At 41.6% G+C, this 18,308-nt stretch overlaps 1 protein-coding gene across 2 annotated transcripts in view; it reads right to left on the minus strand.

Moving 5' to 3' along the window:
• The window catches only part of BLK (BLK proto-oncogene, Src family tyrosine kinase), an 85,404-nt gene that overhangs the window by 10,757 nt on the left and 56,339 nt on the right, over window positions 1–18,308 (minus strand). For both annotated transcript variants that reach the window (XM_072634399.1, XM_072634400.1), the window contains exons 7-11: window positions 16,972–17,118; window positions 14,273–14,425; window positions 12,542–12,721; window positions 11,186–11,262; window positions 304–454 (exon numbers count right to left, since the gene is read on the minus strand). In XM_072634399.1, coding sequence (XP_072490500.1) covers window positions 304–454; window positions 11,186–11,262; window positions 12,542–12,721; window positions 14,273–14,425; window positions 16,972–17,118 — 708 coding nt within the window. The remainder of the gene's footprint in view (window positions 1–303; window positions 455–11,185; window positions 11,263–12,541; window positions 12,722–14,272; window positions 14,426–16,971; window positions 17,119–18,308) is intronic.

The following is an 18,308-nucleotide window of genomic DNA, read 5'->3' on the forward strand; positions in this document are numbered from 1 at the left end:
TTCATACTAGAAAGTCCATCTAAGCAATGAGTCAGTTAGTAGTAGGGTGAGGGTGAGGCAAAAAGGTGTGGTTGAACAAGAGTACTCACCACCCTACCCTACTAGGGTAGATATATAACAAATGATACCAGGGCAGAGTCATCTTTGTCTTCTATCATGCAATGTCCTAGAGAAATAACAGAAGATATGTATAGGAAGCATAGGGAAAAGATAGTAGGCAGAGGAAGCTTAGAGTCAATCACGTGGTTCTTTTGTACATCTTCCTTGTACATTGAAGCCTATGGAGAAATTAGCTCAACTCACCTTCATGGGCTGTGTATTCACTATCTACAATCCTGGCCAAGCCAAAGTCGGCAATTTTGCAGCACAGACTCTCAGACACCAGGACATTGGCTGCCCTCAAGTCCCGGTGGATTGAATTCCTTTGCTCGATGTAGGCCATCCCTTCTGCAATCTAAGAGGACAGGAGGGAACATTGTTAGCTCTAGGTCCTTCCCCCTGCCACATACACCAGTGGATCAGAGCATCCCCTGGCTCCGAATCTCACTTGCAGGAGAACCCGGCAGCATCTTCCTTTCCCTAGGTAGGAGCCTGAGATCTCTCTGATTCTCTGTCTATCTGTCTCTTTCCCTCTCTTATCTCTGTTTCAGTCTCTCTGTTTCTCTCTTGGTCTACTTCTCTCTCTCTCTGTTTCTCTTTCCTTCTCTGTCTTTCAGTCTTTTTCTGTCTCTGTCTCTCTGTCTCTGACTGTTCCCCTATCTGTCCCTCTGTCTCCCTTTTTTCTTCATCTGTCTTTGTCTCATTTTGCTGCTTTATCCCTGTTTCCCTCTCTCTGTTTCTTACTTTCCCTATCTTCCCCCAATACACACACACTCACACATACACACACGCTCAGTGTTCACAGTATGTTTTTCTTATGGCTCACTGACTTCCTGACACAAAATAATTCCTCCAGCAGCAATGAAAGGTCTGGTAACTAGAATGATCAGGGTTTCTGTAAAGCTCTCAGAGATGGAGGGAGAACTCTCTTTGGAGTTTTATTTTAATAAACGGTTAACATCTATATAGCTCTTTAAGGTTTACAAAATATGTTTGTTTTCTCATTTGATCCCTTCAGTAACCCTGTGAAACTAGTACAGTTATTCTCTCCTTTTTACAGATGTGGAAACTGAGACACAGAGACATTAAATGACTTGCCTAAGGTCAGCATCTGAGGAAGGATTCGAACTCAGGTCCTCCTGACTCTAAACGCCACACTGTTGTTACCACTATTAAATACCAACTTCTCCACTAGGTGCATTGTGGGATTTAAATACCAGCCAACTTCCAGGGAATGGTTTACTGACAACCTTTGTAACAGTTTGATATATGACTCATCCTCCATAGGCGTATGGAAAATTTGAGGGAGGGGGGAAAAGGGAATGGGAATTTGAACAGCACCCTCCTTAAAAACACTCATTTTAGGAATGACCTCATAACAATTTCCTGAATAGTATTGAGAACACCACCATCCTCCCAGTCACCTGGACTTACCACTTACACGTCATACTTAACTCCTCACTATCCCCATATCCAATCTGTTACCAAATCTTGTCAATTTTAAATTTTCTAACATTCTTATAATCACCATCTTCTCTCCTCTGACACTGCCCCCATCGTCCCACACCTGGACAACTGTAACAGCCTGCTAGTTGGTCTCCCTGTCTCATGTCCCCTCCCTGTCTCATGTTCCCCCTCCCCCAACTCCAATGATCCGCTGCTCATTGGTCATAATTTTAAGGCATAGATATGATTTTTAAAAATTCTCTGTGACTCTCTGTGACCTGGTCATGTCCTAACTTACCAGTCTTCTTATATCTTCCTCTTCCCTAGACCCTACCCTGCCCCCTCCAGCATGTACTCTGCCATCCAGTGACACTGACACTGAACAACTTTGTTGTTCCTAGGGAAAAAAAAACAAACCCCAAATGAACACTCCAGTACCTGGCACATATTAGGTGCTTAATAAAGGTTTGTTGACTGACTGTATCTCAGGTGCTGGATATTTTCTCTAGAAGTTCCCCATGCCTGGAATACTCTCCTTCCTGGCTTCCTTGCATGTGAATTGAGTGAACCATACTGATTCCATCTTGTGACTCAATTCTCTATATAGCTCAGTTCCTTTTCTATTCAGTTATGAGTCCAGTCCAATTCCTGTCTTGTGTGAAAACTTTATCTAATTGTAGGAACTGTGAGAAAATTTTATTGCATTGTTTGAACCTAGCCCTGTGTGGCTGGGAAGCTGGATCACCTTTGCCTGCTGCTTAGTGATTCTTAACTAAGGGCCCTGAAACCTAGTCAGATCCAAAGACTGATAAAAAGAATTTTGTCACAGAACTCTCAGCATCCCATATATCTTATCTGAAAACTGGTGCTGTACTGGTTAATTAGTTATTGTTTCCATGTTCCTTTGGTTGAATACAGGCAAGTGGGGGTTGTAGTGGGACATCTCTTTTTCTGATTTCAAAGAACTGTACTTGTTTGTTCTCCCCCTCCCAACTTGGAAAGTCCCTAATTTTTCCTCCAATTAGAAATCAGATTACCCAATTTTTCATCCTGATTCTTTTCTTTTAATTAATTGGTCTTGTTTGGTTAATTGTTTTTAAATGCATAAAAATCTGTCTTCCCCTGTATTTCAGGGCCCAGTGCCAAAGCTGAAGAGGCCAGGCCTTGATCTGTTATGAAATTGGCATGCATTGCTTAATAAATTGATATGCTCAGATGCTTGAACCTTTGTTTCCTCAGTCATCAAACCCCCAGCACACTTGACTTACTTTAAGTCCCAGATAAAAAGCCACCTTTTACAAGAAAGCCTTTCTTGGTTCCCCTTAATGCTAGTGCCTTGATTTTCTCCAATTTATCCTTTACACGTGCTTGTACTGGCTGTTTGCATATTGTCCCCTTCATTAGACTGTGACCTCCTTAAGGGATTGTCTTTTTTCTTTCCTTGTGTCTTCAGCACTTAGTTTAGTAAAGAGTAAACTGGGTAGGAAGGAAGCATCAAGTGCCTTTTCAAGAATTTGGGCAGTGAAAGAGAAGATAGAAATAAAATGGTAGCTGAGTGGAATAGGAAGGTCAAAGATAGGGTCTTTTTTAGGCAACAAGGAAAGAACCAGTGGATAAAAGATTGAAGATATAGAGGAGAGAGAAGTGGGCTGCTGGATGGGACAGCAATGATGGACACAGGTGGATTCTCTTTCATTCCTGGCTCTGAGACAGAAGTAAGGCAAAGACAGAAACATTTGGAGAGCAGAGGTGAATAACTTGAAGCTGCTTCTTTCTCATTTTTCATCTACACTCCTCTTTCTCTGTCCAAATTCTTGAAAAAGCACTTGGTTTTTCTATTACCCATTTATCTCTGCCACCAATTTTACTCCTCAGTCCTTTACAATCTGGGGACTCATTTTACCACAGGACATTTCCCCAGTTCCTGAGGTCTCTCTGCCCCTCTAACTGCTTGTTTGGGGTGTGTTTTTATTCTAGCTACCGTAGCAACTATTGTTTACCAACTACTATTTTTATAGAAAAATATGTTTTGAGTTTCAGGTAGCTGGCTTAGAAAAACTTGGTTATGCTACAAAAAGTTTTCTCTCAGTTAAGAGTTGCCTATAGCTCAAAAGTCTTACATGAATCAATATATTTAAATTATTTAGAAGTTTCTATTTCCATTTTTAATATAAACTACACCAGTTCATAATTAATAAAAACTTAACCACTTTTAGTTTTATCTCCTTTAAAATGATTCCTCCAGACCTGAAATGATGCTTTGGACAAGTTAAAATCAGTTACTTATTATGACCTACTTAAATTAATTTCAAATTAATTTTAAAAGTAAGGGTCAATCCTTTGAAATAAAATATTTTAAGCTTCTTTCTCCTTTCAGGAGCTGGACAAAGGGAAATTATAGGAAGTCACAAGGACATGAGTGATTAGAACCACAGGTAGAGGCAGCCACCACAACAAAAGGCTCTAGGACTCAGGTAAAAGGAATGGGAATGATAGAAAAGAATCTGTGTTGGTTGACACTCCCACATCCCCTTCCTGCCCCTTCTCCCCCACACCTTAAGCCCTGATGATGGGCTGAAACCTTTTCTTTTGTCTGGAGGAGAATGGTGTTTGTTTCCTTTTTTTGTTGATAATTTTTAGTTTGTCTTCATACATATTGGAAATTAGCAGCTATTGTCAGTAGGGGTTGTACTTATTGACAACACTGTTGAGAAGAAGAAACTAAATGGGAAAAAATTCTCCGACAAGAGGAAGAGATAGAGGTAGATCTAGTACTGTGGTGGTTCGCCAGAAATATTGTTTTTGACTGGGGGCTTAGCTAACAAAAACATAAAGAGAACTATAGATTCTATGGAACTATTTCCCAGGGTAGAAAAGGAGCATCCATCTGGGTAATGATGAATATTAGAACAAGAATGATGAACAACCCTTAATACTGCTACATTTTTATAAAAGTAATTCTTAACACTACCAAGTGACATGTATTTCCAATATGAAAAGCATAGATATATGGTTTCTTTGCCCAACATCAATTTTAGATGGCCACTTACATTTTTCAAATAGTTTTGCCAAAATTTTGATCTCAGAAAATAGAGGATAAAACTTTGTAAAGAGGTAAGGGATTATAGGTATGGAATATTGTACATGTCACTCATAAGTTTGCTGTTGTTAGTGGTAGGTTTCATAATTATTAAAATATTAAAAGAAAGGGTTAAAGAATGTAGCACAGTGCCAGGCACATAGTAGGCATGTGCTTGCAGCAAATGCTTGCTGTTAATAGAGAAATAACTGGTAGAGAAAACAAGAGGCAACAGTAAACCTTTTTAAAACAAAGATATGGTCATTTCATTCATGGTCCTGATAGATAAACATTTTAAAAGGTATATAATGTGAACACAATTGACAAATGGCTGGTCCTGTGAGAAGAGTCATCTTATAATTAATAATGCTGAGAACTCAGAATCAAGTGTGAACTTCAGTGAGCAAACAAAATAAGAGTTCAGGTTTCTCTATGTACATTTCTTTGGAACTTAATAGTTCCATCTCCTTCCTCCTTTCCCTGTCTTTCCTTCCAAGTTTGCCATCTGGGGCTTTTGGGGGAGAAAGAGGAAAAATGAAGGGAGAAGAACAGGGGAGAAAAGGGGAAAAGAGAGAGGAAGAGAGGGAAAGGGAGAAAAAGAGTGAGAGAGAAAAACAAAGATGGGGAGAAAGAGGGGGGGGAAGAGAGAGAGGGGAAGGAAGGAGAGAGAGAAAGAAAGAGGGAGGGAGAGAAGGTTAGAGGGAAAGAACACAAGAAAGAGAGGGATAAAGAAGGGGAGAGAGGGAGGGAAAGATGAAAGGGAGAGTGGGAGTGTGTGAGTGTGTGTGTGTGTGTGTATGAGAGAGAGAGAGAGAGAGAGAGAGAGAGAGAGAGAGAGAGAGAGAGAGAGAGAGAGAGAGAGAGAAGAATTTTCACTTTTTCGGAAGTGAAGGGAAAGGATAAAAACCAGAGTGACACTTTTTTTTCCTATTCTGTCTAGCAAACTTCCAAAACCGGAACTACAAAATCTACTTGTTCTTGTCCTTACAGTTTTTGACCATGGTCTGGAGGAACTCAGGCAATTTGGAGCAGGGTCCTTGGGAAAGAAAGCACGTCCATCTTGAGAGCTTCCTCATTAATCTAATTATTTAGCACAGTGGATAGTGAGACAGGGGGACATGGAGTCAAGTCACGTATCTAAAACCTCCTGGCAGTGTAATCCTTGGCAACGTCTTAATCTCTCAGTACTCTAGACTGCTTTTTCATACTCTACAGTATAGAGAAGGTGCTGCCAAAGATGCCTACCGCATTGGTAGAGGCAATTTCTTTCCCTGGGAGTTCCCCATACCAATGAAATCACAGATCCAATCCTTATCATCTAAGTTTCCTAGCATTTCTGAAGGAATTCCAGTATTATCAGCACTCTCAAAACTTCAACACTTAGGAGGACAAATCCCTGCTCAGTGCAGCCAATTATGGTTAATAGTAGTCAGGTTCCCATAGGATATTTTATGGAGATAGATTGTGGGGATTTTTTTTGCATATTTATCTTTTTTACCCGATTAGTATATAAATTTCCTGAGCGTAGAAACTGTCATTCATCATTTTCTCTCCTTCATCCCAGAGCATAGAATCTTGATCATAGTAGGTCTTGCCAATTAATATTTGTTGTATAGATTTGGTTGAGACAGAGCTTTGGGGAAAGCCTAAATTTGATGAGTGGACTGATCCAGAGAAATTAAGAAAAAAAATTTTTTTAAATGAGTAGTCATAGAGGTAGGGTTACAGAGGTTATATACGGAGTTATAGAGGTAGAGTGTAATTCCCCAGAAATGAGTGAAGGAAAGTTTCAAAGAGACGAAGGTGAGTAGTGTCAAATGCTACTGTTGGAAAGGATGAGGACAGTGCAAAAACCATTGAATCTGACTGTTAGGGGGTGACTTTGTGATAGTGGTGGTCATCTGGGAGGTAATTTAGTCCAGTTCTGTTGTTTTACTGATGAGAAAGCTGAGGGTCAGAGGGAGGAAGTTATTTGTTCAATATTACACAGGTGGTTAAAAATCTCTAAACTGTATATTATCTTTTAATCTTGTGTTCTAGGTTACATTAAATGACCTTTGGAGTCCTTTCCAACGCTCAGAATCTTACATTTTCTTTCTATTTCACACAGGAAATTATTTGTTAGAGAAACTGAGTGAGGCAAAAAGCCAGTGAGTCATTTTACTACCAACCCTGTTGCAGCAATAAGCCAGAATTAGAATCTTTGGCCATGACCACTAGAGCAGATCATCTCCATTCAATAAATTTGTTAGATTTTTAAAAATTTGTTTCCTGTCCAGTCATTTTATTCATTCATTCAACAACTATGTTGACCATCATGTGTACTGAACCCTATGCATACAACCACATCCTGGTCTTGAATGTGGGTGCATTTTCATGCTTTTTGTCTCTAGGTGGCCCCACAGTTTTCTAAGAGATGGAGTGTGGTTTGGACAACTTGACCCTAGCATTAATTTTCTGAAATTAGTTTTATCAGCTCTACCTCCACTCTCTGCTCTGTGCTCACTTCAGCGGAAAAAACAGAAGATGTGACATCACTTCCTGTCCTGATACTAATAAGAGATAATATTCCACGCCATGAACGTGGGAGTGGGGGTCATGTGGTAAGTCAGGGGTGAGGGGAGACGAAAGAGGGCTGGTTTCCCTTCCATAAATGGATGTGTGGCTGTGTTTTTGTGTGTATCACAGGCTGACCACAAACCAAACACCCACACTTCATGGCTGTCAAATGTGTTTTCCTGACAGTCACAGGGAGGGGATTTATTCTGTCAAGCTTTCTTTGAGTTCCCATTTAATAACCCTAGTGCAATAAATTTTCCTCTCCTAATCTGACTCTCTTCCTCTACCTGGGATGGGGAAATTCTGAATAAGACTCCAAAAAACATCAAGTTCTATCTCCATTAGTTTCGATATTGCCATGTACAGGACAAAGTGGGCTTGATCTCTTCAAATGATATAAAGATATTTAAAACTGGATTACTTCCTGTCTGAGGATGGAGTCTGAATGTTTCACAGCTGTTGAAATTCATTCCTGCCCAAATGTTTTGAGGGTCCCCAACATTGAATCACCAGTGGGGTTCTTGGAAATTGAATAACTTTTTCATTTTAGAAACTGTTATAAGAGTGGCATAATGGATGCATCTGGCCCCCAGTACAGAAGGAGTCAGGTTTGCATTTGACACATGCTGGTAGTGTAACTCTGGGAAAGTATCATAGCCTTTCAGTTCCCCAGGCAGTCTCTGAGACTACAAATTACAGAGCAGGTTGCTGATCTGTTTTGGTAGAAGGAGTTTTTTTCCCTAGGAGCCCTCTATATCAAGAAAATCAGAGGTCTTAGTAACCACAGCATCTGTCTTATGGAGAGGTGCAAGGAGGGTGAGATCTCAGGGAGCCATATTACCAGTGAAGAACTTCCTCATAGACAATGACTAAAGATGTTATCAGAAAGATTTATGACTGCCAAAAGAGGTGGACAAAGAAGATAGGAGGATACTGTGAGTGGGTGAAGAAGGTAGAAGGATACTGGGAAAAGAGGTGGACAAAGAAGGTCGTGAGTAGGATAATAGATGAATAACTTGTATGTTAGAAAGGTATCCATGTATGTCCATAGCATGTTGGATGGACCAACCATCCTCTGGAGGGTTAGAGGAGCACAAGGGCAGTAGTCACACAGAACAAGAGAATTGTGGGTGTCTTGTGAGACACTGGTAGAGAGAATGACTACTTAAATTAGACTCATTGAAGAAGAATTACCTTACATGGAAGTTATTCAATCCTATATGAAAGACCATTTTTTCTCCTGAAGTATTATACTCAGTTTTGCTGGGTAGGTGATTCTTGGCTTCAGTCCTAGTTCCTTTGACTTCTGGAATATCCTATTCCATTCCGTTCTATCCCTCAATGTAGAGGGTGCCAGATCTTGTGCTATCCTGATTGTATTTCCACAATACTTGAATTGTTTCTTTCTAGCTGCTTGCAATATTTTCTCTTTCACCTGGGAATTCTGGAATTTGGCCACAATGCTCCTAGGAGTTTCTCTTTTTGGATCTCTTTCATGCGGTGTTCTGTGGATTCCATGAATATTTATTTTGCCTTCTGGTTCTAGAATCTCAGGGCAGTTTTCCTTGATAATTTCATGGAAGATGATGTCTAGGCTCTTCTTTTGATCATGGTTTTCAGGTAGTCCCAGAATTTTTACATTGTCTCTCCTAATTCTATTTTCCAGGTCAGTTGTTTTTCCAATAAGATATTTCACATTATCTTCCATTTTTCGAATCTGCACGGTATGTTCTGAGATATCAGTCTTTCTCGAAAAGTCCTTAGCGTCCATCCGTACCATTCCAGTTTTGAAAGATCTATTTTCTTCAGTGAGCTTTTGAATCTCCTTTTCCATTTGGTTAATTCTGCTTTTGAAAGCATTCTTCTCCTCATTGGCCCCTTGCACCTCCCTTGCCAGCTGAGTTAGGCTCGTTCTCAAGGTGCCAATTTCTTCAAGATTTTTTTGGTTCTCCTTTAGCAGGGAGCTGATCTGCTTTTCATGCTTCTCCCTCATCCCTCTCATTTCCCTTCCCAGTCTTTCCTCCACCTCTCTAACTTGATTTTCAAAATTCCTCTTGAGCTCTTCCATGGCCCGAGCCCATTGGGTGGGCTGGGACACAGAATCCTCGATTTCTGTGTCTTTGCCTGATGGCAAGCATTGTTCCTCCCCATCAGAAAGGAAGGGAGGAAGTGTCTTTTCTCCGGTAAAGTACCCTTCAATAGTTTTATTTCTTTTCCCTTTTCTTGGCATTTTCTCCAACCAGTGGCCTGACCTCTGAATGTTCTCCTCACACCCACCTCGCCTCCTGGTCCTCCCAGCCAGTGTTTGGGAACTGAGATTCAAATGCTGCTTCCCGCCTTAGGATTTTTGGCGGGGGCAGGGCTGCTATTCAGTGTGAAAATTAAGTTCAGGTGGTCAGGGGCAGGGCCACCTCTCAGGCATAGTTCCCTCTGGGGGTTTATGCACAGACCTTCCACAATGGATCCAGGCTCCTGCCCGTTTGGGGAGCCCCCGTCCGCAGCCGCCTCTCAGCCCCCACCTCCCGGGGGGGCCCGAGCCTTGGGGGCACCCCACTCCCCTCTCAACCCGCCAAAGAGACTCTCTCACCCACCCCCGTCAGTCACCTGTTGGTGGGGGGGCCCGTGCCGCTGCTGAAGATCCCGCCTCCGGAGCCCTCTCAGATCTGTGCCTCTCGGAGCTGTGGCTGCCGCTGCCGCCGCCGCAGGTCTGGGCTGGGCTCTGCGTCTGCAGCGCAACGGACCTTTTGTGAGAGGTTTGCAGGTCCCTCTGTGGGTGGGGGGACCCGCGTGGCCGCTGGAGATCCCATCCCCGTAGCCCTCTCGGATCTCCTCCCCTCAGTGTCGCGGCCGCGGCAGGGCCGCACTCCGCTCCCCGTCCTGGCGCCCAGTCCGCGGCGCAAAGGACCCCCCGCGAGAGGTCTGCAGGTCTCTCCGGAGCAGGAATCTCCCTCGCTCCAATACTCCGTGGTCTCTGGGTGCAGAATTCGCCCTGGCTTGGTCCCCTCTAGCCGTTCTGTGGTTTGTGTGTTCGGAGCTATGTGTATGTGCGTCTTTCTACTTCGCCATCTTGGCTCCGCCCCTCTATTCAATCCTATATGTTTAGTGCATAGTTCTGGCCATGTTATTCTTCTGATCAAGTAGATGCTATGGCTCACCATTGCCTTTAGATTTAAAATACAATCTCTTCTGTTGGGCATTTAAATCTCTTCTTGATTTGACTCCAACTGATCCTTCCAAACTGATTAACATTATTCCATCAATCAATAAGCACTCATTAAACACCTACAATATGTTAGGTACATGTTAAGAGATGGAGAGAGACAGACAAAAGTGACAATATACCTTAGCAAGGAGACAACATATACATAAATAAGTGTATACAAAATGTAATCAAGAAAAATATAACAGTAGGAGGGAGCAAGAAAGGCTTTATGGAGGAAGTGGTATCTGAGTAATTTTGAAGGAAACAATGGATTCTAAGAGATCTCTTCCAAATATGACAACAGTTAGCACAAAGTCATGGAAATAGGAATGTTCTGAATGAGGAATGAGTTGATCTTACTCACCTTCAGGTGCTATTTCTTCTTGTATGTATAATTCCATTTTGCTTCCTCTGGCCCTGCCTGGAATTGTCTCCCTCCTGACCTGTACTTCAGAGAACCTCTAAATCCCTTGAAGTCTTAGTTCAGGTTTGACCTATTATGGTTTCTTTAGATGTTACTCTCTGGCCTCTCATCAGTCCACTGTGTATTGACTGTGTCTGTCTGTTTATTTGCTTATATGGGAATCCCTAGCAAAATGCAGGCTCCTTAAGGGGAGAAATTATTTTCTGTTTGCTTTTGTATCCTTAGTACCTAGCACAGTTGCTGGCACATAGTAGACTATTAATAAAGGTATATTGGCAGATTGCTTAACACCCATCAGCATTCTACTCCAAGAAAACAAGGGAAAGAAAGGAGAAAAATTTGGAACTCAAATTTAAAAAAAAATTGGCTCACAAACCTGGGCCATTATATCAATCAGTCTTGATAACGGCAGCTTACAACCTTCTTCTGTCTTTAGGAAATCCAATAAGCACCCTAATAAGAAAGAAATGAAAGCATTTTGTCAGAAAAAAAAATGACCTGGCACCTGCTCTTGTCAACTTTGCTCAACTAGATTCTCCCAGAGCAAGGTGCTCCTAAAAGTAAACCAGTCAAATAAACTCTTCCAGGTCATTCAGGGCAAAGAGAGAATAGTTTGTTAAGTGATGATCAACATAGCCTCCCATCCTATCTAACAGGCCCTGGCAGTAGGTCATATGCCCATAGAGTTGCTTCTTGCTCTTCAGATTTGTTTAGAAGCAGGCTGGCTGCATGAAATAAATTTTAAAATAAATCTCTTTGTTAGGATGCAATTCTTGCTCAGGTTCTCCTAATCTGGAGCATTCCATTCTGAGGGCCTGGTGTTTCAGAATAGAATCCATGGCGTGCTGATGTTTTATAAGGAATAGTGAGGAGAGAAGCATCCCTGGAGCACGGGTACTATGGAGACAAGAATGCTCCTCCCTCCTCTTCTCTCTTTCCTCCCTTCTCCCTTCTGTTCTACCCTTCTCTCCTCCCTTCCTCTTTTTTCTTATCTCCCTTATACCATCTCTTCTTTTCCCTTTCCTCCCAGTCTTGCTTCTTTATTTCATCTTTTCTCTCCCCATCTCTCTCCTCCTTTCTCCTTTCTTTTCTTTTTCCCATTCCCTACTCTTATTTCCTCTTTCCCTCCATCTTTGTCCCTCCTTTTTCTTCCCTCCTCTCTTTCCCTCCACTCTTATTCTATGTTTTTTCTCTTTTGCCTTTGTCTCCTTTTCCTGTTCCCCTTCATTCTTCTTCTCTGCTCTTTCCTCATTTTCTCTTTGGCTTATTTTCTCCTTTCTTTTTCACCCCCTTCCCTCTTTCTGTCCTTTCCACTCCTGGCCCCACATCCTCTCATTCTCTCTTTCTCCTCCCTTCCCCTTCCCTCATTTTCTTTCTCTTCCTCTTCTCCCCTTCCACTCCTTTCTTCTTTTCTCTTCTCTCTCTCTCCTATCTCCTATGAGGACCAATGGGCTATAAAGCTTGTCTTCCTAAACTCACAGGGAGAGCAGTCTTCACAAATAGCACTTACTCCTTCTCTCCCTGCCCATTTCATCCTCAGGTCATAGATTGCCCACTTGCTTCAATTCATTGTTTTGACTTTGTCTCTTAGAGATCTGCCTAGCAAGCACCAAATCAATACTCAGTGAAATCCTTTGAATCTAAACTCTTACCAGCTTGTGTCCTCCATATCTATACCACCTCCAATCTTTTCCCACCCCCAGCCTCAACCACAGGGTCTAAGCCTTGTCACCTTTGGCCATGTACTCTGTGACAATATAGATGGGTTCCTGGGTTACCACTGCGTAGAGACGGACCAGTTTGTCATGCTGGAGGGTTTTCATCAGATTGGCCTCAGCAAGGAAGGCCTCAGGAGACATGCTGCCCTCCTTCAGGGTCTTGATGGCCACTTTTATGTTGTTTTTATAATAACCTGTGCCAAGGGGAGGATCAAGAAGTCCATTAAGGAAACAAATGTTCGACTTAGAAGCAAGTCCCTTTCACCTTGAGGCAACATGAGGTAGTGGAAATAGCACTTGGATAGGAATCAGAAAACTTGGTTTCTAATCCTAACTCTTTCCCTAACTATCCCCATTTTACATGTGAATAAATTGAGATTTAGAAAATTAATTATTTGGTAGTTTATCATCTGGAAGAGGGACTAGACTTGTTTCATTTGGTCTTAGCTGGCAGAACCAAAGGCAATAGACAGAAGTTGGGAAAAGGGGAAATTTAAACTTGATGTCAAGAAAAACTTGCTAACAACTAGAGCTGTCCAAAACGAGAGGCAGGAGGCTCTGCCTCATTGGAAACCTTTAAGCAGGGGATGGAAGACTAGTCATTGAGTATGTGGTGGGACAGATTCTTTTTTGGGTATGGATTGGACTACATGGTTCCTGAAGTGTCTTCAAACTCTAAAATTCTATGATTCATTTCAGACTCAAAACCAAGAATACAGAAGAGTTTTGCTGTCATTCAATCAATCAGCAATAAGCTGTTTATTATAATTATTATGAAATAATATTATTTTATTATAAAATATGAAATAAAATTATAAAATAAAAATTATTGTAATAAAAATATATCATTCAAGGAGTAACAGACTCCAATTAAGCAAAGTCATTTATTCATCCAGGTCAAATCAATAAGCAACTTTTTTGGGGGGAGCAATCAGGGTTAAGTGACTTGCCCAGGGTCACACAACTAGTAAGTATCTGAAGCTAGATTTGAATTCAGGTATTCAGGTCCTCCAGACTCCAGGGCTGGTGCTCTATTTACTTCCTCACCTAACAACTCCAATAAGCACATTTTAAGTGCTTACTATATACCAAACACTGTACTCATCACTGGGAATTTTTAAAAAAGGCAAAAAAGAAAGGCAAAATGCAAAGAAGGGGCAGTCTCTGACCTCAAGGAACTTCTAATAATGGAAGACAATAAAAAAAAGTAAAGTAACAAAGGAGGAGGAGGTTCATTAAGCCTTTATTATGGGCCTACTATGTGCCAAGCACATAGAGAGGCACTGGGGATACAAAGTCCTAAAGTCTCTCTCCTCAAGAACGCATCCAAAAAGTTCAGAAAGAAGGTTTCCATATAATTCAAGGGAGAAAGTAGCAGATTAGGGATCAGGATCCTTTGGTCAGCCTTGCTCTGTTCCTTTAGTCACAACACTTTCCTCTGTACCCCAGCTTCCTCTTCACTGGATGGGGATAAGAAGTCAATCAATCAGTAAACATTTAGTAAGCCTCTGCTCAGTGTCAGGCACTAGGCTGGGGATGTAAAAGGAGGCAAAAGACAGTCCCTGTCCTCAAGGATCTAAGTTCTATTCCACTTGCCTCAGTGTTGTTCTGAGGCCCCAGAGAAAGCATGTACAATAGCATGTGCAGAGAATTGCTCCCTAGAGAGCCCCCTTCTTCCTTGTCGCTGTTTCATTTCCTCTTCCCCATAGTGTACCCACAGAAGACCCCGAGCAGCATGTACTTACCCATCCAGACTTCTCCAAACTGTCCAGCACCAAGTTTCCTCACCAGTTTCAGTGACTGCCGGGGAACTTCCCATTCATCCTGGGCCCAGTGTGTCTGAGGATCCAGAATCACACAGGGCATAGTCAGCTTCTGGCATAAACCGTCCCCTTTCTCTGTGTTATGGTGACAAAAAGATGTGGACCGGTCAGTATTGGGGCAGCAAGGGAACCATGCCTTTCCCTTCTATTTGGAGCATTCTAGTCCCGCTCCTTCCACCCCCAACCTGGTATTACTAATCTTTGCTTATTAACATTCCAGAAAGATACAGAAATGAGAAGATGGGGGAAATTATTTGCCATGTTCTCTTCTCCACTTCTTCTGCTATTATTTCTGCTTTATTTGAATAAAATACCTAACACCTTGTCTTTCCTATCATAGGTGCTTTACACATACTTTTTTCTTTGCAATGTTATGAATGTAGAAAGCTTTCTGGTGAGGAAACCTCCCTCCACTAAAGGAGATGGATAGTCTGCAATTTCCACTTAACTAGTTGCACTGAGAAGTTAATGACTTGCCCTATAGCCAGTATGTTTCAGAGACTGGTCTAGTACTAAGGTTGTTCTGACTCTGAGACTGGACCTCTGTCTACTATGCCACTCTGTATTAGAGCAGCACAAAGCATGCCTTAATCTGTACTCAAGTGCATTTAGACTTTGCTCCTTTTAAAGCTGCCATACAGTGAGCCTGTAGATGGCAGGCTTGGGACTGGTGAAGGCATGGCCACCTAATGTCATTAATTGCCACGGGGAAATACTTTGGTGAATTGGTCATTTCCATGGGAATGGAAAATTCTATGGGAACAACATTATAATAGGATAATGAGCCTAATCATTTTTATAGGGGGTCTTTGCAGGGGTATGCTGGAGTCAACACTAATTGGCTCACAAAAGCTGGTTGTTAAATTTTCTGTGTGAGCTTTTATATCTCAAATCCACAAATGCTTCAGATCAAAGCTTAACTTATTGCTTTGTTGATTGTTTAGATTTAAGAAAGTGATGGAGATTAAGAAAGTGATGGAGAACAAGGGTAAAAATGTAGATTAAATGTCCTGTTGTACATTTTTTTCTTCTAAAGAGCTACTTGTTAACATTTACCAGCACAATCCTAAATATAACTCAGATTCAGTTACAATGTATTAATCAGATGATCACGGAAGAACTGTAAAAGGCAGTGTGAATAGAAGGTGCCAGAAAGCACTCAGTATATTATCAGGAATGATTTGTAAGCAAGAAGTGGTATAAAAGACATCCTCAGTGAACTGTAATGATGAGGGAAGAGGTAAGTCAATTTGGTAATAGTGAGAGATGGGCAGATGAGCAACCCTAGTTTTGCACTGATACCCACAAAATATTAAAAGATAGACACAGGAGTTCTTTACCAGTGTCCATGAACTTGTTTTTTTGGCGATTGTATTTCAATATAATTGGTTTCTTTTGTAATCTTATGCATTTGAAAATATTCTGAGGTCTAGAGGGTTAATCACATTTAGATCTGGTTTTGTTAGGGGGGTCAATAGCACAGAAAGTTAAGAATCCCTGGCCTCATGGAAGACTTCCACCACAATGGATAGATCCTCTATGGAAAAACAAGAAGAAAAATGGGGATGGAAACCAGAGAATCTTTGATGTACATGTGCCAGAATAGAAGAGATTATAAATCTATCCAAGCATCTAAGTATTGCTTGAGTACAATGTCAAATTGGGCAATATTCCTGTTAACGCTATATCATTAATGTCATGAACTACAGACATATACAATGTCTATAAACACAAACATATACGATGTCAGGGTCGGGAAGTATCTTAGAGATCATCAAATCCAACTTCATCATGTCCCAGATAATGTGATACAATTGTGAAAGCACACCTAAGAGTTTCCTTCCCAGTCCAATTCTTTCTTTAGGGAAAATATTAATAAATAACATTATTTTTGTCTGAAGTCCTTTGGGAATTACCCGAATGGAATAAACCTTGTCAGTACTTAGTCACATTCTAGGGAGACTGTCCTAGTCTAAAATCCTTTGTTTCATCCCTGTCAAAGGTCCAATGAGTTTCTAATGGGAAACTCTTAAACTCTAGGAAAATAGATCATGTGGTAAACTACACTTGTAGGAGGAATGTCCTTTGATTAATCTAATCAAGAGCAGTATCTCCTTCTCTGCCTTTGGCCCTCATTGACATAACAGGAAAATTTTTCTTCAGGTCACACTGATCTTTAGATTTATTATTCTCTTTAAATCAAAAACTGTAACCTAGACTTGGTGTCTCTTTAAAATTTTGACTGGATTGTTGGACTTGTTTCATGATTACTGTACAATTGTTAAATAAGAATGATTGTGACAAATTTTCTATCAATGGGGATGTGTGGGAAGGGGAACACCGACCTTTTAATTTCTCTTTCTCTAAAGTTGCTTGGATTTAGGTAATTTGTTTCTGACAGACTTGTACCAAAGGAGCAGAGTACATGCACCTGAGTCCGGAGAGGGGAGAGCAGAGAGAGGAGAGCTAGTGAGTGCCAGAACTTGGACCTGAATCCAATTCTCCTTGCTCCTAGCACAGGGCCCATAGCCACCAATTTAAAAACCCAATCTTATTTAATATTTTCTTCCACACAGGCACAAGTGATTTCCCTAGAACCGAATTCAATACCCAGCTCTTACTAGAATAATGTTGGACCAAATCTTGTAGCGAAGAGAAGGTTGTCCTGGGAGAGATATAATATCCTCCTTCATCTAGGGTCCGGATCTTATAGTGTTTGATCACATCCCCAGCAGAGGTGGTGTCCTTCACAGACAGGGAAAAGGCACCTGGAGAATTAACAAACATAGGAGAAATAAGTCATCAATTCAAGGAAATTAAATGTCTAGCTAAGTAAATGAAGTGGGATTTGGGTTTCCTTGGGGAGAGGGGAAGAGGGCACCTAGGTGCCACAGAGCACCAGCCCTGGAGTCAGGAGGACTTAAGTTCAAATCCAGCCTCAGACACTTGACTCTTACTATCTGTGTAATCCTGGGCAAATCACTTAACCCCAATTGCCTCGCCAAAAAAAAAAAAGTGCAATTTTCAAATGTTTCCCCTGCCTACCTGACCTCTGCCTAGAGTTTCACCAATTCTCTCAGTTCTTCAAAACTCACTTCAGGACCCTAGCAAGATTTTCCTGTCTGACTAATTACCAAGTGTTGATCTTATCTTATCTTCTGAGCACTTATTCCTAGAAGAATTATAGATTTAGATCTGGAAGGGACTTTCAAGATCATCTGGTCCAACTTTCTTCTTTTGACAGAGGAGGAAACAGAGGCCCAGACAAAACAGATGCCTTGCTCAGAGTCCCACAGAAAGTGGCAGAGCTGGGATTTGAACCCAGGGTTTTCTCTGATAGTGTAGTCTCCTGCTTTTAAAGGGTTACATCAAGTATTGTAGACACCCTAGGTGTGGATGTGGGGAGGATGTTTAGGCATCAACATCTGCTACTTAAGACATTGTCACAGTCAGGCTGCTGGCTAGAAGCAGGTCTCCCTGTCATCTCCAGCCCAGGTTCTCCTAAATGGAGTCATTCCCACTAGTCTCACTCTTAGCCACATTCACATTCCCTCTCCCCCTCCCCTTACCAGTAGGCTTTCTACTCTTCCACTAGAGGGAAAAGGGAATGCAGTGCCCCATCTGTATTCGGGCAATGCTTGTGTCAGTTGGTCAATAAGTGCCAATTCTCTGTTGTGCAAAGTGCTTAGTACTGGGGCCCAGAAAAAAGGCAAAAAAGAGCTTACAATTCAATAAGAAGTCAATGTACAAACAAGTATGTATTATATGTGTTCTGTCAAATATCTAGGGAAACACACAGAGAGATGAGAAAGATAATTTCAAAGGGCTAGCATGTGGTTTTTGTTTTGGTCCAACCCATTCCCTGGCTTTGTGTGCCTCCAGGTTGATAAATGACATCCAGGATCACACAGTGCCAAAGCTGGGATGGACCTTAAAAATCCCCTAGTTCAGCTCCCCT

This window comes from Notamacropus eugenii, chromosome 1 (assembly GCF_028372415.1).
Source record: "Notamacropus eugenii isolate mMacEug1 chromosome 1, mMacEug1.pri_v2, whole genome shotgun sequence".
NCBI lineage: Eukaryota > Metazoa > Chordata > Mammalia > Diprotodontia > Macropodidae > Notamacropus > Notamacropus eugenii.